Source organism: Ornithorhynchus anatinus, chromosome 8 (assembly GCF_004115215.2).
Source record: "Ornithorhynchus anatinus isolate Pmale09 chromosome 8, mOrnAna1.pri.v4, whole genome shotgun sequence".
NCBI lineage: Eukaryota > Metazoa > Chordata > Mammalia > Monotremata > Ornithorhynchidae > Ornithorhynchus > Ornithorhynchus anatinus.
Genome location: NC_041735.1, coordinates 70830701 through 70854660, shown reverse-complemented (window position 1 = coordinate 70854660; position 23960 = coordinate 70830701). Strand labels below are relative to the sequence as shown.

Genomic DNA, 23960 nt, shown 5'->3' with positions numbered 1-23960 from the left:
GCGCTGGGGTAGATACAAGATGTTCAGGTTGGACATAGTCCCTGCCCCATATGAAGTTCACAGTCTAAATGGAAACGAATCTCTGTAGAGCGGAACTCTCCTTGAGCATTTCCCAACCAACTTGGGCTCCAGGAAAACCTTTCCAACCCTGCCTGCTGCTGCCTTCGATTGGTTTTCCCTTTAAGCCTCCCACCGCTCCCGCTCGCTCAAGTTCCTACTGTGTTTAATAGAGAATAATTACACACTGGCAAAGTGCCGAAGATTCTCTGTGCTCGAAACCAAGGAAACAATCTGAATAAAGATACTGCAGTGGAGGTACAGGTTGAGCATGTTTGTAATAATCTGCTACCCAATTCCTCATTTCTCCCTGCAGATTACCATTTTTGAAAAAGAAACTCTCGGATGAAGAGAACTATGCCAAAGTTGTCTCCGATTCAGTCGCACAGTTGGGTGAGTTTCGATTTCTGCCCCTCTGGGAGGGCCAGTTTGTCTGTCTGTGGTTGTTCGGTTGACCGTTCATTTGGGTAAGCAGAAAGCTGAATCGTCCGCTGTTAGATGGTCTCGGGGGGTGGTGATTTCCCCCGGGGTTTGGCTCTGGGATCAAGGTTGAGTACAGCGACCTTTTTAAAGGAAGAGGAAAATTGAGCCACTTCATATTCTCTCTCAGTCCAGGACCATCCTGGATCTGCTCACTCCCCAGGATGGGTTTGCTGCCCTCCCAGGCCAGGTAGGGACTGGGGCTCCCCAGTGCCCTCAGAGGGGTCCAGGTCGACCGCCAGAGTCCCCCAAGGTTCAGAAGTTGCCGGGGTCAAGCTGAACCCATAGTTTGGAGGACCATCATAGGTTTAGGTGAGGCCCTCCCTGAAGCTCCAGACCAGAGCAGGGCCCTGGGACCCCCCTGCCGACCAGCTCCACCCCCTGCCTCCAGGGGCTCTGCAGTCAGATGCATGGAGGGGTGGAACCGAGGCCCCAGAGCCTGCTACCCTGCCAGGTTCCATTCCGCCTCCTCCCAAGGGAAACGGGCCCGACAGAGGTCCCGGAAGGGCTGCTTGTCGACCAGCTCACCAAGCTTCAGTATGGGCTCGGGAGCATCCTTGGGCTGAGCTGGGTGACTGGTCAGTCAGTGATATCCTATTGAGTGCTTACTGTGTGCAGTGCACTGTAATAAGCGCTTGGGAGAGTACAATATAACAATAAACAGACACATTTTCTTCCCATATTGAGCTTACAGTCTAGTGGGGAGACAGACAGGTACATCACAGACATGTACATAAATTACAGATAATAATAACGTTGGTGTTTGTTAAGCGCTTACTATGTGCCAAGCACTGTTCTAAGCGCTGAGGTAGTTACAGGGTAATCAGGTTGTCCCACGTGAGGCTTACAATCTTAATCCCCATTTTACAGATGAGGTAACTGAGGCATCGAGAAGTTAAGTGACTTGCCTAAAGTCACACAGCTGACAAGTAATAATGTTGGTATTTGTTAAGCGCTTACTATGTGCCGAGCACTGTTCTAAGCGCTGGGGTGGACATAGGGGAATCAGGTTGTCCCACGTGGGGCTCACATCCTTAATCCCCATTTTACAGATGAGGGAACTGAGGCGCAGAGAAGTGAAGTGACTTGCCCACAGTCACACAGCCGACAAGTGGCAGAGCTGCGATTCGAACTCATGAGCCCTGACTCCAAAGCCCGTGCTCTTTCCACTGAGCCACGCTGCTTCTCCAAGTGGCGCAGCTGGGATTAAAACCTATGATCTCTGACTCCTAGGCCCGTGATCTTTCCACTGAGCCTCGCTGAGATATAAACCATACTAGAATATACTAGCTAGTCTTAGCACAGGGCACAAGAACCTTTCCAAAGAAAACTGGGTCTGCCAAAGCTTCTTTCCCAGTAAAGTTCCAAAGCGATCCAGTGTGTCGGGGACTGCCAAGTCTCATGAACGAAAGAGCCACAAAGTAAAAACATAATACGTTCGGGAGCCTCGGATGCGAAAATATTCCTTTAATTGGAATGGTGAACAGATGCTCTGGGTTGGGGCGGAGGATGCCAGAGGGCGGGAGTGGCGGCGCAGCCACTGGCGGCAGGATCTAGGAAACTCACTCCTCCCCAGCCCGGGAGCTAGTGTCTGGCAAGCCGTCGTTTGACCACCCCTGACGCGTTAAGGACTGACTGCACCGAGAGAAAGAACTGGAAGAGACATCCATTCTGGGCCCTTGCTAATTCCTCAGTTTGGGAGGCTTAACCTTGCAAGTTTGTGTCAGGGCTGTAACCAATCCGAAATGAAGCTCGTTTGTTTCCATTTCGGCAGGTCACTACATGAGCATCCCGAGTTCCGAGGTGAGGATCCGTATCTGTAAATGCATTGTTGACTTTTACCACGCGGAGCCACCGAAGAAGCCGATCGCAGGTGAACTATTTGATCTGAGTCTGGCCCAGAGGTAGTGGCTTCAGAGCTCGCTGCTGTAGACTCTATATGCCCAGGGCTGGTCTGGAGGCAGTGGCTCAGGGTGGCTCAGTGTTTCAAACATAATTGTAATCATAATAATACTTGGATCAACATGCTTACCATCTGCAAAGCACTGTGCTAAGCACTGAGGTAGACACAAGATAAAAAGGGTGGACCCAGTCCTCTCAAACAGTCTGAGTAGAGGGAAGAACAGATGAGGAAACAGAGGCGCAAAGAATCAATCAGTGGTATTTATTGAGGGCTTACTTGGTCCAGAGCACTGTGCTAACTACTTGGGAGAGTACAATACTATGGAGTTGGTAGATATGTTGAGAAGCAGTGTGGCATAGTGGATAAAACACGTATAGTGGATAAAACACGTACCTGAGAGCCAGAGAACCTAGGTTCTAATCCCAGTTCTGCCATTTGCCTGCTTTGCTCTTGGGTAAATCACTTAACTTCTCTGTGCCTCAGTTTCCTCAAGTGAAAAATGAGGATTCAATACCTGTTCTCCCTCCTCCATAGACTGTGAGCCCTGTGTGGGTCACTGACTGTGTCCAAACTGATTAACTTGTATTTACCCCAGTACTTGAAGCAGCGTGGCCTAGCGAAAAGAGCATGGGCCTCAGAGTCAGAAGGACCTGGGTTCTAATTCCGGCTCCACCACTTTTCTGCTGTGTGACCTTGGAAGAGTCACTTCACTTCCTTTGTGTCTTAGATACCTCATCTGTAGAATGGGGACTAAGACCGTGAACCCCACGGACAGGGACTCTGTCCAACCCAATTTACTTTATCCACCCCAGCGTTCAGTAGTGCCAGGCACATAGTAAGCACTTAACAGATACCACCACTTAGAACAGCGCTTAATACACAGAGCTTAACAAATACCATTAAAAAAAAAATGTTTTCCCTGTCACAGTGAGCCTACAGTGTAGCAAGGGAGACAGCCATTAATTTAAATAATTTATGGATATAAAGAAGGTAAGGGCCTTGCCCAGGGCCACCCAGCTGGCAAGTGGCAGAGCCAGGATTAGAACCTGGGTTTAACCTCGGGCTCCTTCCTCAAGGCCAGGCTGCTTCTCAAACAGCAAAGGCTCATTTCTGGACCCATCTGGAACCATGTTGGCGTGCATTCACGATGGACAATAACCCCATCCGCTCACTGCTGTTCCTTCAGGCTATCAGCCGGTGAGCCCCTCCTACAAGGTTCGGATGGCCGAGTCGGGGGGACTGGCGGGTGTTCTCGTCCTGTCGATGGCTTCCCTCGAGGATCAACTGACAGAGAAGTTGTGGGTCCTGAAGGCTCTGCAGCATCTCTCCACCTCGGGTGGGTAGAGGATGGGGAACCCGGACGTGACCCCTCCTCCATCCTGACTAGCGAATCCGCCCAAGACGACGGAGTGACGCTCGGAAGGCGGTTGTTGACAGCAGTCTTCTATTTCCAGTAATAAACTGCAACCTAATGATGAAAGCCCAGGCCGCCAGCAGGGTCTGTTCTCACCTCAATGACCCCGATCCCTCCGGACAGCTCCTGTTCCGTTCGTCAGAGATTCTCTGGAACCTGTTGGAGAACACATCCAAAGAGGAAATCATTAATCAGCTCAGCACCTTGGAGTGCGTGTGGTAAGTCCAGTCAAGCCGCTGCATGGCCTTCCCAATCAATGGGATGCTGTGACGGGGCTGTCCCGTCAGGGGAGGGGGGCTCATGGGGCTTGAGCACTGCACCCCAACCTCCCAGGCCCCCCTGCCTGGGTTTATCTCGTCCTCACACAGTAAGAATGATACGACTACTACTTGGGGTATTTTTTAAGGGTTTACTATGTGCCAACCACTGTACTAAACACGGGGATAGATATAAGATAATCAGTCAGACACCGTCCCTGTCCCGCGTGGGGCTCGTAATGTAAATAAGAGGGGAAATAGGCATTCCGTCCCCATTTTGCAGAGGAGGTAACAGACACAGAAAAGTTAAATGATCTGGTCAGAGAAGCAGCGTGGCGCAGTGGAAAGAGCACGGGCTTTGGAGTCAGGGCTCATGAGTTCAAATCCCAGCTCTGCCACTCGTCAGCTGTGTGACTGTGGGCGAGTCACTTAACTTCTCGGTGCCTCAGTTCCCTCATCTGTAAAATGGGGATGAAGACTGTGAGCCCCACATGGGCCAACCTGATTCCCCTGTGTTTACCCCAGCGCTTAGAACAGTGCTCTGCACATAGTAAGCGCTTAACAAATACCAACATTATTATTAGGGCCCTATAGCAGGCAAGTGGAAAAGCCAGGATTAGAACTAGGTCCTCTGACTCCCAGACCGGGTCTCTTTCTACCCGGCCGGGCTGTTTCCCGGTTTCCCAGGGGTGGTGGCCAGGCCTAAGCCGAGCCCGGAGAATGTGCTGGTCTTTCCACCTGGGACTGTGCTGCTGGCCCTGTCGCCCTATGCCTCCCATCTGGCCGGTGGCTGTCTCACAGAGCCCAGGTCTCTCTGAGGGACAGCCAGCCTGTTTCCCTCTGCTGGCCCTGGGCCGGTGGCCGGGAGAAAGTTGGGGTGTGGGAAAGGCTGTTCTCCCTTCCCTCACAGCTCCCCACTTCTCCGGGAGCCCGAGCTGCCCTGAGAGTCAGGGAAGGGAGTGGGAGGCATGGAGGAGAGAAGCCTCAGGGGCCAGGATGTTTGCAGAGACAAGGAAGGGGAGACTGGCTGGGATCCAGAGAGAAGCAGCATGGCTTAGTGGAAAGAGCACAGGCTTGGGAGTCAGAGGTCATGGGTTCTAATCGCGGCTCCGCCGCTTGTCATCTGTGTGAGCTTGGGCAAGACATTTAACTTTTCTGTGCCTCAGTTACCTCATCTGTAAAATGGGGATGAAGACTGTGAACCCTACGTGGGACAACCTGATTACCTTGTATTTAGAACAGTGCTTGGCACATAGTAAGCACTTAACAAATACCAACATTATTATTATCCAGAATTCTAATTACGTTTTCAGGTAGAAGGATTCGGGATCACTAGATAAAGCTGAGGAAACCAAATCCAGGTATCCCAATCCCTTCTATCAATTGATTGTATTTATCGAGCGCTTACTGTGTGCAGAACACTGTACTAAGCACATTGGAGAGTACTGCATAACAGAGTTGGTAGACACATTCCTTGCTCACAGGAGTTTATAGATTAAAGGGGGAGCCAGACATAAATTTTTAAAAAATCAATTACGGGTATGTACAGAAGCGCTGTGGGGTGAATAAAGGGTGCAAATCCAAGGTCAAGGTGCTGTAAACCTGATATGTTGCTTCCTGACTCTTTGAGCACTCTTTTTGGTCAATCTGTCAATCATTCAGTCAGTGGTTTTTACTGAGCACCTACTGAATACAGAGCACTGTTCTAAGCACTTGTGGGAATATGATAGAGGGAGAAAACAGGGTCCCTGCCCTCAAGGATCTTACATCGAGTCCGGCACCTAATCTGGCTTCTAGCCCGGCACCTGGCCCGATTTTTAGAACAGCACCTAATCTGTTTTCTAATCCGGCTCTTGGCCCGGTGCCACACCCACCTCCTAGTCTGGCTGCAAATCTGACATTTAATCCGGCACCTAATCCAGTTTTTATTCGGAATCCTTTCCTGGGACCAAATCCGGTTTCTAATCTAGATCCTGGCCCAGTGCCGAATCCGTCTTCTACTCTGGATCCTGTCCCGAGACTCTATCTAGTGTCTAATCTAGTTGCTGGCCCAGTGTCAAATCTGGCTTCTGAACCAGCTCCTAGGCAGGAAGAGCATCCAGGGGCTTGAGGTTAGAGAAAAGCTGGAATTGCCTCTTTGAGAATGGGGGAGATGTGGGAGGGAGGGGGGCAGGGGGCGGAAAGGAGACAAAAGGAGGAAGAAGTTGACACCAAAAACCTGTTCTGGAACTATGGGACTTGACCGTTTTAATGTCTTGCTGGTGGTGCCCCTCAATCTGCCCCAACAATTTCTTTCTCCTCCTATGTGTTTTTGTATTGTAATATTGTATTGTATTATTGTCTCCCCATTTTCTGCAGCCTCACCCCCGAAACAAACCCAAAACCTTTCCCACCCATGCCCCATCCCAGTCCTCTTGTCCCACCGCCACCCCTCATCCCCCTCTCCTCGTCCAGGGCCCCGCCACCTCCTTCCCATCCAAACCCTCCCCTCCCCCCGCCCTTCCCCCCCTCCTCCCCTTGCACCCACAGCTACTTTCAAGTGTGGCCTCTGGAACCCCCGCTCTATTACAGGCAAGCTACCTTTCATCCATGACCTTTTCCTCTCCCGCTCTCTCCTCCTCCTCGCCCTTTCGGAAACGTGGCTCTCTCCCGAAGACACGGTCTCCGCCGCCGCTCTCTCCAGCGGAGGCCTCTCCTTCTCCCACTCCCCCAGACTCACCGGTAAGGGAGGAGGCGTCGGCTTCCTCCTCTCGCCCCGATGCCGCTTCCGCACTATCCCTCCTCCCCCTTCCCTCTCCTTCCCCTCCTTCGAAGCCCATATCATTCGCCTCTACCACCCACTCCAGTTACTTGTCGCCGTCATCTACCGCCCTCCCGGTCCCACCTCCGACTTCTTCAACCACCTTGACCCCTTTCTCACCTTCCTCCTCTCCTTCTCTCTGCCCACTCTGATCCTTGGAGACTTCAACATCCATACGGATGTACCCGACGACTCCTCTACCGCCCGCCTGCTATCCCTCCTCGACTCTGCCGACCTCCTCCTCCACCATACTGCGCCCACTCACCGACTCGGTCACACCCTCAATCTCGTCATCTCCTACCGCTGCACTATCTCCTCACTCACCAACTCTGAAATCCCTCTCTCTGACCATAACCTTCTCACCTGCCTCATCTCTCACACTCCCTCCCCCTGCAAATCTTCGCTACGGCCCCACAGAGACCTCCGCTCTCTCGATCCCATCCGTCTTTCCAATAGCATCTCTCCTCACCTTGCCGCCCTGTCCTCTCTTCCCACTCTCGACGATCAGGTCTCCGCTCTCAACTCCACCCTCTCTACTCATCTCGACTCTCTCGCCCCCCTTTCCCTCCGCCGCTCTCGCTCCACTAACCCACAGCCCTGGATCACCTCCTCCGTCCGCCTCCTACGCTCCTATGCTCGAGCTGCTGAGCGCTGCTGGCGAAAGTCCAAACACCAAGCCGACCTCACACACTTCAAATTTATCCTTTCCTGCCTTAACTCTGCCCTCTCCTCCGCCAGGCAAAGCTTCTTCTCCTCCCTCATCGACACCCATGCCCGTCACCCCCGCCGATTGTTCCGGACCTTTAACTCTCTCCTTAGGCCCCCTGTTCCTCCCCCTCCCCCATCTCTCACCCCTAATGATCTGGCCACCTATTTCCTCACGAAAATCAACACGTTCAGGTCTGAGCTCCCCAAAGTCACCCCTCCGCCTCTCCCCTCCCCCCCAGCAACCCCCTCCCCTACTTTCCCATCCTTCCCTGCAGTATCCTCAGAGGAGATCTCCTCCCTCCTCGCAAGTGCCACCCCCTCCACCTGCGCCTCGGACCCCATTCCCTCTCACCTTCTTAAAACCATCGCCCCTGCCCTCCTCCCTTCCTTAACATCTATTTTTAACCACTCAATCTCCAAGGGCTCCTTCCCCTCTGCCTTCAAACATGCCCACGTCTCCCCCATCCTAAAAAAACCCGCTCTTGACCCCACTTCCCCCTCCAGTTATCGTCCTATCTCCCTACTACCCTTCCTTTCCAAAATCTTAGAACGAGTCGTCTACAATCGATGCCTAGAATTCCTTAACTCCCATTCTCTCCTAGACCCCCTCCAATCTGGCTTCCGTCCCCTCCACTCTACCGAGACTGCTCTCTCTAAGGTCACCCATGACCTCCTTCTTGCCAAATCCAATGGCTCCTACTCCATTCTGATCCTCCTTGACCTCTCTGCTGCCTTTGACACTGTCGACCATCCCCTCCTCCTCCATACCTTATCTCACCTTGGCTTCACGGACTCTGTCCTCTCCCGGTTCTCCTCTTACCTCTCTGGCCGATCATTCTCGGTCTCCTACGCTGGAGCCTCCTCCCCCTCCCATCCTTTAACTGTTGGAGTTCCTCAAGGGTCAGTTCTTGGCCCTCTTCTGTTCTCCATTTACACTCACTCCCTCGGTGAACTCATCCGCTCTCACGGCTTTGACTACCATCTCTACGCAGATGACACGCAGATCTACATCTCCGCCCCTGTCCTCTCCCCCTCCCTTCAGGCTCGCATCTCCTCCTGCCTCCGGGACGTCTCCACCTGGATGTCGGCCCGCCACCTAAAACTCAACATGAGCAAGACTGAGCTCCTCATCTTCCCTCCCAAGCCCGGTCCGCTCCCAGACTTCTCCGTCACCGTGGATGGCACGACCATCCTTCCCGTCCCGCAGGCCCGCAATCTCGGTGTCATCCTTGACTCGTCCCTCTCGTTCACCCCACACATCCTATCCGTTACCAAGACCTGCCGGTTTCACCTCTACAATATCGCCAAGATCCGCCCTTTCCTCTCCACCCAAACGGCTACCTTACTATTACGGGCTCTCGTTATATCCCGGCTAGACTACTGTGTCAGCCTTCTCTCTGACCTCCCTTCCTCCTCTCTCGCCCCGCTCCGGTCTATTCTTCACTCCGCTGCCCAGCTCATCTTCCTGCAGAAACGATCTGGGCATGTCACTCCCCTTCTTAAACAACTCCAGTGGTTGCCTATCGACCTCCGCTCCAAACAAAAACTCCTCACTCTGGGCTTCAAGGCTCTCCATCACCTTGCCCCTTCCTACCTCTCCTCCCTTCTCTCTTTCTACCGCCCACCCCGCACGCTCCGCTCCTCTGCCGCCCACCTCCTCACCGTCCCTCGGTCTCGCCTATCCCGACGTCGACCCCTGGGTCACGTCCTCCCGCGGTCCCGGAACGCCCTCCCTCCTCACCTCCGCCAAACTGATTCTCTTTCCCTCTTCAAAACCTTACTTAAAAATCACCTCCTCCAAGAGGCCTTCCCAGACTGAGCTCCTCTTCCCCCTCTACTCCCTCTGCCATCCCCCCTTTACCTCTCCGCAGCTAAAGCCTCATTTTCCCCTTTTCCCTCTGCTCCTCCACCTCTCCCTTCCCATCCCCACAGCACTGTACTCGTCCACTCAACTGTATATATTTTCGTTACCCTATTTATTTTGTTAATGAATTGTACATCGCCTTGATTCTATTTAGTTGCCATTGTTTTTATGAGATGTTCTTCCCCTTGACGCTGTTTAGTGCCATTGTTCTTGTCTGTCCGTCTCCCCCGATTAGACTGTAAGCCCGTCAAACGGCAGGGACTGTCTCTATCTGTTGCCGACCTGTTCATCCCAAGCGCTTAGTACAGTGCTCTGCACATAGTAAGCGCTCAATAAATACTATTGAATGAATGAATGAATGAACCTTTCACTATCACCCCTTCCCGCAGTGGCCAACCCTCCTCATATTCTGTAGGTCTGTGCCCTTGGGAAAAGCAGTGTGAAGTAGTGGATAGAGCACGGTCCAGGGAATCAAAAGGATCTGGGTTCTAATCCCGCATCTGCCAATTGTCTGCTGTGTGACCTTGAGCAAGTCACTTAACTTCTCTGTGCCTTGGTGCCCTCATCTATAAAATGGGGATTAAGAATGTGAGCCCTCTGAGGGACAGGGACTGTGTCCAAACCTATTATCTTGTATCTACCGCAGCACATAGAACAGTGCCTGGCACATAGTAAGCACTTAACGAATACCACAGTTATTAATTATCTGTCATTGGTTCGGTGACCTCAAACTTGTCCGAGGGCACTGGTTTGGCCCGTGGCTGGGGGGGGCGGCGATACTCTGTGCCCAAGAGGCAGCACTAATGCCACTCAGGGGCAGCCTCCAGTGGATCCAGGCACCTGGAAGCAGGAGGGGCTGATGTTCCAGTAGCGGGAAGGTGTTTTTCTGTATCGTTGATTGCTGAGCTCAGAGCTTGGGGTGAGGAGGGCTTCTCATCAGCCCCCACCGCAGAAACGGAGAGAGCTCATGTGGCAGTGAGTGTCTGGCCTCTGGCTTTCAGAGAAGTTGTAAAAACACTTTTTGTTGTAAACAATAAAAAAGAGAGAAGCAGACTGGCCTGGTGGATAGAGCATAGGCCTGGGAGTCAGAAGGACCCAGGTTCTAGTCCCGGCTCCACCACTTGCCTGCTGGGTGAGCTTGGGGAAGTTACTAAGCTTCTCTGTGCCTCGATTCCCTTATCGGTAAAATGGGAATGAAGACTGTGAGCCCCACATAGGACATGGACTGTGTCCAACGTGATTAGCTTGTATCTACTCCAACATTTAGTACAGTGCCTGGCACATAATAAGTGCTTAACAAATAACCATTTAAAAAAAATTCAATCCATCAAATTTATCAATCTGATCATTGAGCCAGGATGGGTTTCAGTTTAAAATTTAAAATTCTGAAAATACCAACTTGGAAAGGAAGCTGGGGAGAAAGTCACTGAAATAGCATCTTTGGTTCCTTCCTAGTGCTCTGAAAGAAGTTTTTGTCAACCTGTTTACAAATGGATTTCGCCATTATGACCGCCAACTGCGGAACGATCTCTTAGTGATCACTACCCTCCTGGCTCAAAACCCAGGGGCTCCCATGATTGTGAGTACAAACAGGTCCCCGTCTTTGGCCCGCCGGGTGGCTGGGGAGGACGGGGGTGCCCGGCGGGAGGGCGGTGGCTGGTGGGGTTGGGCGAGGCACCAGTCACCTCATCCTTTTTGCCATGTCTCAGCTGAGATGGGGCCCTTCCAGTGGTCTGCAGGGGAGCACCTAGAACAGGTACCTTGGGGAATCAGCTGACGGGCAGGCACCTCGCCACCCCCCTACTCACCTACTAACTTACTGCACCCCATGCCTCGGCAGGAGCCAGAGCGAGAGGGTGTCCCTGGCTCCGGGGAGCCCACCACCACTAGAATCAGGGCTCGTGTGGGGGTTCTCCGCTCCACAATCTCGGGAATGTGGTCCATCCTTGATCTCATCCGGAGCCTCCATCATCATCACTGGGGGGGACCAGAGGGCTCAACTGGGAAAGGATTTGGGGGAAGGTGTTGAAAAGGTACTTTTGCTTAAGCTGCTCAGAGAACAGCTGAGGTTGGACTGCACGTTCACAGGATGTCCCTCAGCCTACTCCCCCATTCGCCAGAAAGCAGAGGCAGGAAACCAGTGAGCCAGCCCCTCCGCTCTGGGTCGTGTGGAATTTGGGCAGCCATTCTTCAGCACAGTCATGAAAGGGAAAAAATGGTGGTTGCTTCACTCATACAGTAGTGTTTATTGAGCAGCTGTATGGGCAGACTGAGCAGCGGGCAGTGCTGAGCCCCTGCTGTAGACAAAGTGCTGTAGCAGATGCCTCCTCTGAGCAGAGGGCAGTGCTGAGCATCTACAGTGGACAGAGCACCATATCTGAGGCCCATACTGAACGTCTGCTGTGAACAGAGTGCTCTATCAGTTGCCTCCTCTGAGCAGAGGGCCATACTGACCACCTGCCGTGGGCAGAGGGCCACGTGGTAGTAGGTGCTGGTGAGAGCGGCCTATGAAAGAAATCATGCAATTGGTCTGCTCTGGTTAAAATGCGAAATGAACAAATTAGAACGGGTTAAGTAGTAGAATCTGGTAGTAAGATGAGTGCGGTGGATTTGTGAGCTCTAGTTGGACTTAACGTCACGCTTGTTTGTGCTTTCGTGTTAGGAGAGTGGGTTTTCGAGAGAGTTGATACGTTTCGCAACCTATGGTGAAGGTAAGGCCCATCTGGATTTAAATAATTTCTTTCTGGACTCCACCTGCCATAGCCTGGTTCAGAATCATGTGATTCGTTAGTGCTTCTCTCCCTCTCTGCAATCTCCCATTCGCTCCTGTCTTCAGGACAGCTCTACTCGGATGTCCTGCCGACGTGTCCTTGGAGGGTGGGGGGTCGGGGTTTGCAATTTGCCTAAGAGACATTTGGTTGGTTGACTGATTTGTCTGAGCACCTGATCAAATCTATAGCCGAAGGGGTTGAACTACGACACACTGTGGCCCTGCCTCTCCCAGCCAGTCCTATGATACAATCTGACGCCAGCCCCCGGTACCAGGCCCCACACACGTTCCCGCTGGGTCGGACAATGGCATCGGCACTCGCCTGTGCAGGGGTCACCCTTGTCTCGGACCACTGCTGACCCATGGGATTTATTTTTTAAAAATAAAAAGAAAACCAGACACGAGGCTTCTCATTTCATCTCCTCCGCTTCCCCCAAAGCCGGGGCCAGAGGGTATGAGTTCTGGCTAGAAGCCGCAAGGGCCTTCCAGATTTTCCCGCTCCAGCTCCCGTGCTGGAGCCTGGACTGAGCAGTCCTCCCGAGGAGCCGGGAGAGAGAGGCTGTGACGGCCCAGACTGGGCGTGTGCCCCTCCCCCTCCCCATTCCGCTTCCCCACCACAGCAGGCAGCTGCAGGTTCACCCGCACATGCTTCGGTTTCAGAGAAAACCATGTGTACATGCGAGTCCCTTCCTCCTGCCGAGCTTCTGGGAAGTCCTTCCCTCCCAGTGCCACCCCCTGCTCAGAAGATCAGGAGACCTAGTAATTTGTTTAAGTGGCTTAAATGAGCCAATCGGTCAGTAGCCATTAAAAGCCATCCGTTTATCTTATCATCTTGAAGGATTTCACCTGAATAAAATTTTGTAGAGCACGGTGTTCTAACCTGTCCTAGTGAGAAGCAGCATGGTATAGTGGATAGAGCACAGGCTTGGGAGTCAGAAGGTTGTGGTTTCTAATCCAGCTCCACCACTTGTCTGCTATGTGACCTTGTCACAAGTCACTTCACTTCTCTGGGCCTCAGTTACCTTATCTGTAAAATGGGGATTGAGACTATGAGCCCCACTTGGGATAGGGATTGTGTCCAACCTAATTTGCTCGTATCCGCCCCAGTGATTAGTACAATGCCTGGCACATAGTAAGTACTTAAGAAATAGCACAATTATGATTATGATTATGATAATCCCTGCTGACACCTCAAACTTAACATGTCCAAAACAAAACTCCTCACCTTCCCACTCAAACCCAGTCCTCCCTGACTGTCTGATCACTGTAGACAGTGCCACTATCCTCCTGTCTCACAAGCCCATAACCTTGGCAATAGCCAATCAATCAATTGTATTTATTGAGCACTTCCTATGTGCAGAGCATTGTACTAAGCACTTGTAAGAGTTCAATAGAGTTGTAGTGCTCAATAAATACAATCAATTGATTGATTAAACAGGGTTGGTAGGCATGTTCCCTACCCATAATGCACTTATAGTCTAGAGGGGGAGACTGACATTAATATAAATTAATAAATTACAGACACGTACATAAATGTTGTGGGGCTGAAGGAAGGGTGAGTAGAGGGAGCAAATCCAAGTGCAAGGGTGACCCAAAAGGGAATGGGAGAAGAGGGCATGAGGGCTTAATCAGGGAAAGCCTCTTGGAGGAGATGTGTCTTCAATGAGGCTTTCAAAGTGGGGAGAGTGATTGTCGGTCAGATATGGAGGGGGAGGATGCTCCAGGCCAGAAGCAAGAGGTGAGAGGTCGGCCTGAGATAGATGAGATCAAGCTATAGTCAGTAGGTTGGCATTAGAGGAGCAAAGTGTGCTGGCTGCTTTGTAGTAGGAGAGTCGTGAGGTGAGGTAGAAGGGGGCAAGGTGTTTGAGTGCTTTAAAAGTCAATGAAGGAATTTGTATTTGATGCAGAGGTAATAATAATAATGATGATGATATTTGTTAAGCACTTACTATGTGCCACGCACTGTTCTAAGCACTGGGGTAGATACAAGGAAATCAGGTTGTCCCACATGGGGTTCACAGTCTTAATCCCATTTTAAAGATGAGGGAACTGAGGCACAGAGATGTTACATGACTTGTCCAGAGTCACACAGCTGATAAGTGGTGGAGTTGGGATAGTTGGGCAACCACTGGAGATTTATCAGAAGGTGGTTGAAACCGACTCATCTCTCTCATTCAGTTTCATGAATTCTTGTTGGTTCTACCTTCACAACATCTCCAGAACCTGCCCTTTCCTCTCCATCCAAATGGCTGCCACCTAATCCCACCTTGACTACTGCGACGAGCTCCTCACTGACCTCCATGCCTCCTGTCTCTCCCCTCTCCGGTCCACACTCCACTCTGCTGCCCCTATCCTTTTTCTAAAAAAAATCAGTCCACATCTCCTTATTCCTGAAAAACCTCCATTCATTCATTCAATAGTATTTATTGAGAGCTTACTAGGTGCAGAGCACTGTACTAAGCACTTGGAATGTACAATTCGACAACAGATAGAGACAATCCCTGCCCAATGATGGACTCACAGTCTAATCGGGGGAGACAGACAGGAAAGCATAACAGAACAAAACAAAAACAAGACAACATTATCGCGATAAATAAAATCAAGGGAACGTACATCTCATTAACAGAATAAATAGGGTAATAAACAATATAGTTGCCTGTCCACCTCAACATCGGAGACCCCCTGTAATTGATTAAGGCACTCAATTATCTCTCCCCATCCTATTTTACCTTGCTGATTTCCTACTACAATCCAACCTGCGGTTAACTCCTCTAATACCAACCTACTCTTTGTACCTCAATCTCGTCTATCTTGCCCTAATAATAATAATAATGTTGGTATTTGTTAAGCGCTTACTATGTGCAGGGCACTGTTCTAAGCGCTGGGGGAGACACGGGGGAATCAGGTTGTCCCACATGGGGCTCACAGTCATAATCCCCATTTTACAGATGAGGTAACTGAGGCCCAGAGAAGTTAAGTGACTTGCCCACAGTCACACAGCTGACAAGTGGCAGAACCGGGATTCGAACTCATGACCTCTGACTCCAAAGCCCATGCTCTTTCCACTGAGCCACGCTGCTTCTCTAACCTGACCCCTTGCCCACAACCTCTCTCTGTCCTGGAACTTCCTCCCCCATAATAGGTGAACAACTACCACTTGCCTCACCTTCCAATCACAACTCCTCCGAGAGGCCTTCCCTGACTAATTCATCGGTTGTATTTACTGAGTGTTTACTTTGTGCAGAGCAGTTTATTATTTGGAAATGTACTTTTACTTGGGAAGCAGCGCAACCTAGTGGAAAGAACACAGGCCTCGGAGTCAGAGGACCTGAGTTTTAATCACGACTCTGCCACTTGCCACTGATATACCCGTGGGCAAGTCACTTAACATCTCTGTGTCTCAGTTACCTCATCTGTAAAATAGGGATTAAAACTGTGAGCCCCACGTGGGACAACTTGATTACCTTGAATCCACCCCAGCACTTAGAACAGTGCTCAGCACATAGTAAGCGCTTAACAAATACCATAATTAGTATTATTATTGTTATACTAAGAGCTGGGGTAGGTACAAGATAATCAGTTTGGACACAGTTCCTATCTCTCATGGGGTTCCAAGTCTTAATCCCTATTTTACAGCTGAGGTAACTGAGGCACTGAGAAGTGAAGTGTCTTGCCCAAGGTCACACAGCAGATAAGTGGCAAAGTTGGGTTTAGAACTCAGGTCCTTTGACTCCCAGGCCCGGGCTTTTTCCGCTAAGTCACACTGCTTCTCAATAAGCCCCACAGTATTTATTGACGTAAATTTATCCTCTGCCGTTTCCCCTATCTGTAACATTTTAATATCTGTCTCCCCCTTTAGACTCTCAGCTCCTTGTGGGCAGGGATTGTATCTATCAACTTTATTGTATTGTCCATTCCCAAGTCTTCTAGACTGTAAGCCAAGCGTGGGCAGGGATTGACTCTCTTTATTGCTGAGTTGTACTTTCCAAGCACTTAGTACACTGCTCTGAACAAGTAAGCACTCAATAAATACCATCGATTGGCCTCTTGCACTGGGCATGGGGCATTTTCCGCAGCCCCTTGCAAATGGGAAGTCCCTCTTTCTGTCGGAATCTGCGGAGGGCCAGGCAACTTTCTCTTCTGAGCCACCGCCAATGCCCTTGCCTTATGCCACCAAGAGCCTCTCCCTGCCACCGGAACCTCCAGCCCTTGCCCAAACCTACCTGTGATCCCTGGCATCAACGCACCCATTTCCACCGTCTTCCCCACCCCATTCCCGGTGGGCACTTGGGGTGTCCCCAGTGCCCAAGCAGCCTGGCCAACGTAGAGGCAGAGGGCAGAGGGGCTCATGACCACCCAATTTCGGAGAGTCCACAAGATTGGTTGGAAGCAGGGGCACTTGCTAGAATTGCTCTAACTCTAACCCAGGGAAACAGGCATGAGCAGACCGTGGATGATCTAATCATAATAGCAATACTAATAATGATGATGATATGTATTATGCAATTACTTTGTGCCAAGCACTGATCTCAGTAGTGCACAAGGTACAGAGTAATCAGAATGGACATAGTCCCTGTCCCACATTCATTCATTCATTCATTCAATAGTATTTATTGAGTGCTTACTGGGTGCAGAATACTGTACTAAGCCCTTGGGAGAGTCCAGTACAGCAATAAGTAGACACATTCCCTGCCCACAATGAGCTTAACAGTATAGATGGGGGGAGACAGACATCAGTACAAATAAATAAATTACAGATATGAACAGAAGTGCTGTGGGGCTGGGAGGGGGAAGAACAAAGGGAGCAAGTCAGTGAGATGCAGAAGGGAGTGGGAGAAGAGGAAAAGGGGGGCCTGGGCTGGGAAGACCTCTTGGAGAAGATGTGCCTTCAATAAGGCTTTGAAGAGGGGGAGAGTAATTGTCAGATTTGAGGAGAGAGAGCATTCCAGACCAGAGGCAGGACGTGGACCAGGGATCAGCGACGAGGCCGGAGAGATCAAGGCACAATGAGAAGGTCAGCACTAGAGGAGTGAAGTGTGCTGACTGGCTTGTAGAAGGAGAATAGCGAGGTGAGGTAGGAGGGGGCAAGGTGGTGGAGTACTTTAAAGCTAATAGTGAGAAATTTTTGTTTGATGCATAGATGGATGGGCAATCACTGGAGATTTTGGGGGAGTGGGCTGACATGCCCCAAACGTTTTTGTAGAAAAATGATCCAGGCAGGAGAGTGAAATATGGACTGGAGTGGGAAGAGACAGGAGGCTGGAAGGTCAGCAAGGAGGCTGATACAGTAATCCAAGTGGAATAGGATGGAGTGATTGTATTAACATGGTAGCAGTTTGGATGGAGAGAAAAGGGCGGATTGTAGCGATGTTGTGAGGGTGGGACCAATAGGATTTGGTGATGGATTGAATACGTGTGTTGAATGAAAGAGAAGAGTCAAGGATATCACCAAGGTTGCGGGCTTGTGAGGAAGGATGGTGGTGCCGTCTACAGTGATGGGAAAGTCAGGGGAAGGACAGGGCTTGAATGGGCAGATAAGGAGTTCAGTTTTGGACATGTTAAGTTTGAGGTGACGGGAGGACATCCAAATAGAGATGTCTTGAAGGCAAGTGGAAATACGAGACTGCAGAGAGGGAGAGAGGTCAGGGCTGGAGATGTAGATTTATTTATCATCTGCATACAGGTGGTAGTTGAAGCATTGGGGAGCAAATGAGTTCTCTTAGGGGTGGGTGTAGAAGGAGAATAAAAGGGAGCCCAGACCTGAAGCTTGAGGGACCCGTACGGTTAGAGGGTGGAAGGCAGAGGAGGAGCCCGTGAAGCAGCCTGAGAATGAATGGCCAGAGAGATAAGAGGAGAAGCAGGAGAGGACAGAGTCAGTGAAGCCTAGGTTGGATACCATTTCCAGGAGGAGGGGGTGGTACACAGTGTCAAAGGCTAAAAGGTCAAGAAGTATTAGGATGGAGTAGAGGCCATTGGGATTGGGCAAGAAGGAGATCATTAATGACCTTTGAGAGAGCAGTTTCTGTGGAGTGAAGGGGACGGAGGCCAGATTGGAGGAGGTCAAGGGGGGAACTGGAGGAGAGGAATTTGAGACAGCGGGTGTAGACAACTCGCTCATTGAATTTGGAGAGGAATGGTAGTTGGGAAATGGGGCATTTGTCCCACATCACACAAGATGTCTCAAATGCTCCCATTTGGTCACCAGGTCCTGCAAAGATCAAATCGAAATTGCAAACTCATACTAATCCTTAGCAAATAAGAAGAAAAGCTTCATCCCGCGGGGCAGAGGCTGACAGTCACACACACCCAAGGATGTAGTCTTATGGAAAAAACCCCTGTCTTTATAGTCTCAGTTTGGTGCTTCTTGGCCACCTGGAGCAGAACTGCAGCAAATACAAGCAACTCTTGTATGGGGTATGGGAGAGAGGCCAAAGCAAGACAGCTGGAGTTGGGGGCCCGGGAAGCCTGATTCTGCCTTCTTGAAATGAGCTGTTGGATTCAGTGCTGACATTTCCAGGGATTATCTGGGTGGCCTTTAAGGGTCAATGAGTGGGGAAAGCACCAAGGGTCAGTAAACGGGACGGCTGCCACGGATCAATGAGCGGAGTCGTGTCCCAGGGTCAATGAGTGGGATGGTCACCGAGGGTCAGCAGCGGGGTGGCCAACAAGGGTCAACGAGTAGAGTGATCATCGAGGGTCAGCAGTGGGGTGGCCAACAAGGGTCAACGAGTAGAGTGATCATCGAGGGTCAGCAGTGGGGTGGCCCAACAAGAGTCAATGAGTGGGGTGGTCACTGAGGGTCAACAAATGGAGAGACTGCTGAGGGTCAGTGAGCGGGGTAGCCGCTGAGGGCCAGCAGCAGGGCGGCTGCCAAGGGTCAGCGACCGGAGAAGTCACAGAGGGTCAGCAGTGAGGCATCAAGAAGTGGCCGGGGGCCAATGGAGTTTGAAGATTAGCCAGCACTTAGCCCCCCCCCGCCTCGAGCAGGATGCGTTGTCTGTGAGAACAGGGACCTGGGAGGGAAACACCATGGTTCTGGAGCCAGGGTGGGGCCAGGGCCCCCTAAGAGAAGTGCTCTAGGTTCAGGGTTGGAGTGGGGTGGGGCATTGTTATACCATCACTCTAAGCTGCGTGCACATGCAGCATAATGTTTAGATGTCAGTTGGACCGGATGGGGTGGCCAATTTTCCCCCAGCGTCTGAAGCAACACTGGGACTGACTCACATGGAACTTTCTCATCACTTTGTTCACAGTAAAAACCCATAACCCTTTGATAAAAAGTGTAAGACTGTCCAATAGCAATGAAGATTTTGAGTTGAAGAAACTGCTGCTTAACGTAATTGTGGTCTTATCCAAAGACTTGCCCACTGTCCAGGTAAGTCCGGAACTAACCGAGACCGTCCGGGAGGCGGCGGTCCTGGGCAGCGGTCAGGGTCAGTGTGCCCTGTTCTCCCAGGGGATGCTGAATCCAGACCAGACATCGCCTCCAGCTACAGCCTTGTGGTGGTGTTATGCTTGGCGGGGGGCGGGGGAGAGCCCTGATGAGACTACCTTGGCGAGGCAACCTTGCCGAAACTGCCCTACTGGGCCACCCAGCTGGCAGTGGTGATCCTGTCACTGCTCCTACCTCACCTCGCTACTCTGCTACTCCAACCCAGCCTGCACACTTCAGTCCTCTAATGCTAACCTTCTCACTGTACCTCGATCTCGTCTTGCCACCGAACTCTCGCTCCTCTGCTACTCCAACCCAGCCTGCACACTTCAGTCCTCTAATGCTAACCTTCTCACTGTACCTCGATCTCGTATTGCCACCGACCTCTCACTCACTTACAGCTTCTGCTCTGGAACACCCTACCTCCTCATGTCCAACAGACAGTGACTCTCCCCCCTTCAAAGCCTTATTGAAGGCACACCTCCTCCCAAATGCCTTTCCTGACTAAGCCCTCCTTTCCTCTTCTCCCACTCCCTCTACATTGCCCTGACCTGCTCCCTTTATTCATTCCCCCTCCGTGCCCCAGTAAATATGATCGACTGACTGACTGACGCTACTCTGGCCCGACCCTGCTCCCCGCTGATCTGTCGGGCCCACAGCTCCTGACCGAGGGCCAGATGGTGCTGGCCTTGTTCAACTACGTCAAGAAAGTGGAAAAACACAAGGTGAACGAGTGGTCAGATGCCCAGCATGAGGAACTGCAGCTCCACGCACTGGCTGCCCTGGCATCGGTGGCACCTCTGCTGATTGACGACTACATGGCGTGCCAGGGCAATACCCGTATCCTGCTCTTTTTGGACTGGTGCATGAGTGAAGGTGAGAAGGCCCCATGGGGCACCGAAACACCACGTTTTACTGTTCTCCTTCCATCAGCTCAGTGAGAGGCTGGGCCAGACCCATGGAATTAGAAGGCCTGGGGACGGTTGACAGTCTTCTTCCAGGCTGGAGGTGATGACGCCAGGCTGGAGTCACTCCGCAGTGTGTTCCTCATCTTCATTCTCATGATAGTACTCGTGGTATATGCTAAGTGCTTCTATGTTCCCAGCACTGAACTAAGTGCTGGGGTAGGTAGGAGGAAATCAGGTCAGACACAGTCCCTCCCCACATGCAGCTCATAGTCTAATAGGGAGGGAGAGCAGGTATTGGATCCCCCTTTTACAGATGAGGAAACTGAGACACAGGGAAGTTAAGTGATTTTCTTAAGGTCACATAACAGGGAAGCAACTTGGCTTACTGGGAAGAGCACAGGCATGGGTATCAAAGGATCTGGGTTCTAATCCTGGCTCTGCCTCGTGTTTACTCTTTGACCTTGGGCAAGTCACTTCCCTTCTCTGTACCCCAGTTACCTCACCTGTAAATTGGAGATTAAGACTGTGGAGCCTCATGTGGGACTCATATTGTATCCTCGCTGGTTAGCATATCTACCCCAACACTTAGTTCAGTGCTTTGACACATAGTAAGTGCTTAACAAATACCATAAAAAAAAAATAGTGGCCAAGCTGGGATTAAAACCCAGGTCCTCTGACTCCCAATCCTGTTCTCATTCTACATCCTCATCCTCATCATGGAAGAGCAGTGATCTGGCCTCTTACTGTGTGTAGAGCTCTGTACTAAACACTTTAGAGAGAACAGAAGAGTTGGTAGACACAGTTCCTGCCCTCAAGAAGTTTACAATCTAATGGGAAAGACAGACAGACACAAATAGCAAGTACACAACAGGAACGAGTGAAAACAAAGATATTTGATTGAAAACTCCCTGGGGCTAGGCTTGCGTTAGGCTCCAGCTTTTCACTGGGAGAGGTTGTTTGGGCAGATGTGAGTATCATTTACAGACTCATTCTGTCCACATTCTGGGGCCAGAACCTCCGGCCCGGAGCTCCTTCCCCGCCACCCAAATCCAACCAACTACTGCTCTCCCCATGTTCGAACGCTTCCGAAATCCCACCTCCTCCTCCAATTGGTCTTCCCCAATAGATTCCCCACAACCCAAGTGGTATCAGCCCCCTCTAATTGATCAGTGCCATTTTTTGAGCACTTACCATGTACAGAGCCCTGTACTGAGCACTTGGGAAAGTAGACTCCAATAGAAAGGGTAGACATGATCCCTCCTCTCATGGGGAGCTTACACTCTAGCACCAATAGATTCACTTTGCTCTTCCTCTGCATTCATGTATCGGTGTTTATCTGTATGTAATTAATACTGGTTACTCTTTGTATAACTATTTCATTTCTGTCTCCCCCTGCTAGAGCAGAAGCTCCCTGAGAGCAGGGCATATGTCTTGGGCTTTGGTGGTTCTGCCCCAAGTACAGAACCAGTATGGCACAGTGTCTGGCCTCCAGTGAGTGTCTCTCAGGCTTCACTCCTTCTGGCCTGAATTGTAACAAAAAGAGTCTGCAGAAATACTGCTCGGCTAACTCTTTAAACTCAGGTGTTTACTCGGCTACTGATAGGCCAGGGAGCAGAGGTCCTGATGAAGGCGGGAACCCTGATGGGAGCAAGAAGGTTGGAAGTTGAACTGGGGCTCGTTTTGTTCCGGACTTTGATAGAATTTGCACCCATGGCAGTCCGATTCCTGGGGAGCTTGTCCAATCTCCCAACTGGACCAGGGCCACCATGTCACCCAATGCTGGGGACTTCACACGGGGAGAGGGACAGGCAGGAGGCAGCATTTTTGTCCTGGAAACTTGGGTTCTGATTGTTGCCTCTGGACTGTAAGCTCATTACGGGCTGGGACCATGTCTGCTAATTCTGTTGTATTGTACTCTCCCAAGCACTTAGTACAGTGCTCTGCACCTAGTAATCGCTCAATAAATACCACTGATTGATTGAGATCCAGAGGGAACCTCCACAAGGTCTTTCTCCCAGCCAGGGGTCAGTTCATTTGAGTTCTGGAAGCTATTGATCTGACCTACTCTGTGAGCAAATTCTTAAATTCTTCAGGGAAAATATTTTCTAAGTGACCTGGGCTTCAAGAGGACCCATTCTGGGGCTGCCGAAGAATCCGAGGAGCGATTCGCAGGAAAAGGACTCTTCCAGCTGCAGATCTGACCTCACCTGTCTGAAGGGTTTGCCAAGTGGGTTCCAGCAGAAAACGGTCACTTTGGTGTCTTCACAGATCCCTTCTTTGGCCAGGGGAACTGCTTCCATGGCACAGGAGGCCGCGGCAACAAACGGGCCCAGATGCGCTACAGCCTCAGACTACTGAGAGCGATGGTGTCCCTTTGTGATGAAACAGTGAGCCAGGATCTCTGTGATCAGGGAGCAATTAAGCAGTTGATAGGTAAGATAAGTTCCATTGAACTTTTCAAGTTCACACTTTAGGCACTCATAACTACACATAGCATTTCTGTATGTGTCAATTTACCTGTTCTATTTTTTAAATACTTTCTCAACCATGGAATCCTCTTTCCATTCTCTCCTTCCTCCTCTCTAAAATATCTTTTTGGTCTTTCTCCTCCACAAGGATCTTGCCTTGTAACTCCATTGTGCTCCACACACAGTAAGCACTCAACCAACACTGTTGGTTTCTTGGTCGGTTGATTTAAGTGCAGACCTCCAGTTTTCCCTAGAGCTCTTCTCTAAGATATCAGTCAATCAATGGCATTTATTGAGCCATTGTGTGTTGTCCATGTGTGCAGAGCACTGTATTAAGCACTAGGGAGAGTACAATACAACAGAGTGGGTAGATTTGTTCCTTGTCCACAACAAACTTACAGTCTGGAGTTTCAGGTTTCTCTCCCCATCCACAGGAACCAGGCTGGGGAAGGACCCACTGTTGGCAAAAAGGGTGAGCAAAGCCTCATGAGATGAAGTGCTTTCGGGATGTGGTGCCACTGGCCAAGGTGGCTCAAGTCTGAACCCGTCTGTGACCATCACAGATAAGCTCTGCACACCTGGAGTCGATTTTACAAAGGGCAAGTCATGCTCCGGTCAAGTCACGAGGAAAATCCGTTGCAGCACAGTAGGAAGCTGGCAGGCAAGTGACCCAGAGCCTCCTTGAATGGGGCAAGCATAGAACCTGCCCCACCCAGAGAAACAATCTAACCTCACAGAGGCTCAGTTAGGCAGCAGAAAGTATGGAACAGGTCAATACCAGTCCCTTGCCAAATGCGTATGGGGGAACAACGCAAGGGACCACTATGGGCAGAACATCAGGCTGTGAACTCTTTGCCAGATAGGAACAGTGTAAGCGGTGACACACAAACAGTGTGCTT

The 23960-nt window shown here is 50.9% G+C and overlaps 1 protein-coding gene and 1 long non-coding RNA gene across 3 annotated transcripts in view; one reads left to right on the top strand and one right to left on the bottom strand.

The window, feature by feature from the left end:
• The window catches only part of CFAP69 (cilia and flagella associated protein 69), a 50916-nt gene that overhangs the window by 9301 nt on the left and 17655 nt on the right, over nt 1-23960 (top strand). For both annotated transcript variants that reach the window (XM_029070052.2, XM_029070051.2), the window contains exons 5-13: nt 374-450; nt 2312-2410; nt 3627-3776; nt 3895-4072; nt 10939-11062; nt 12146-12194; nt 19507-19628; nt 20345-20561; nt 22862-23026. In XM_029070052.2, the coding sequence (XP_028925885.1) occupies nt 374-450; nt 2312-2410; nt 3627-3776; nt 3895-4072; nt 10939-11062; nt 12146-12194; nt 19507-19628; nt 20345-20561; nt 22862-23026 (1181 nt within the window). The remainder of the gene's footprint in view (nt 1-373; nt 451-2311; nt 2411-3626; nt 3777-3894; nt 4073-10938; nt 11063-12145; nt 12195-19506; nt 19629-20344; nt 20562-22861; nt 23027-23960) is intronic.
• Nucleotides 446-22930, bottom strand: LOC120638576. The gene is made up of 3 exons (XR_005660297.1): nt 22801-22930; nt 3951-4010; nt 446-620 (listed from the first exon to the last, which is right to left on the bottom strand). It is a non-coding gene; the product is annotated as an uncharacterized LOC120638576 (long non-coding RNA).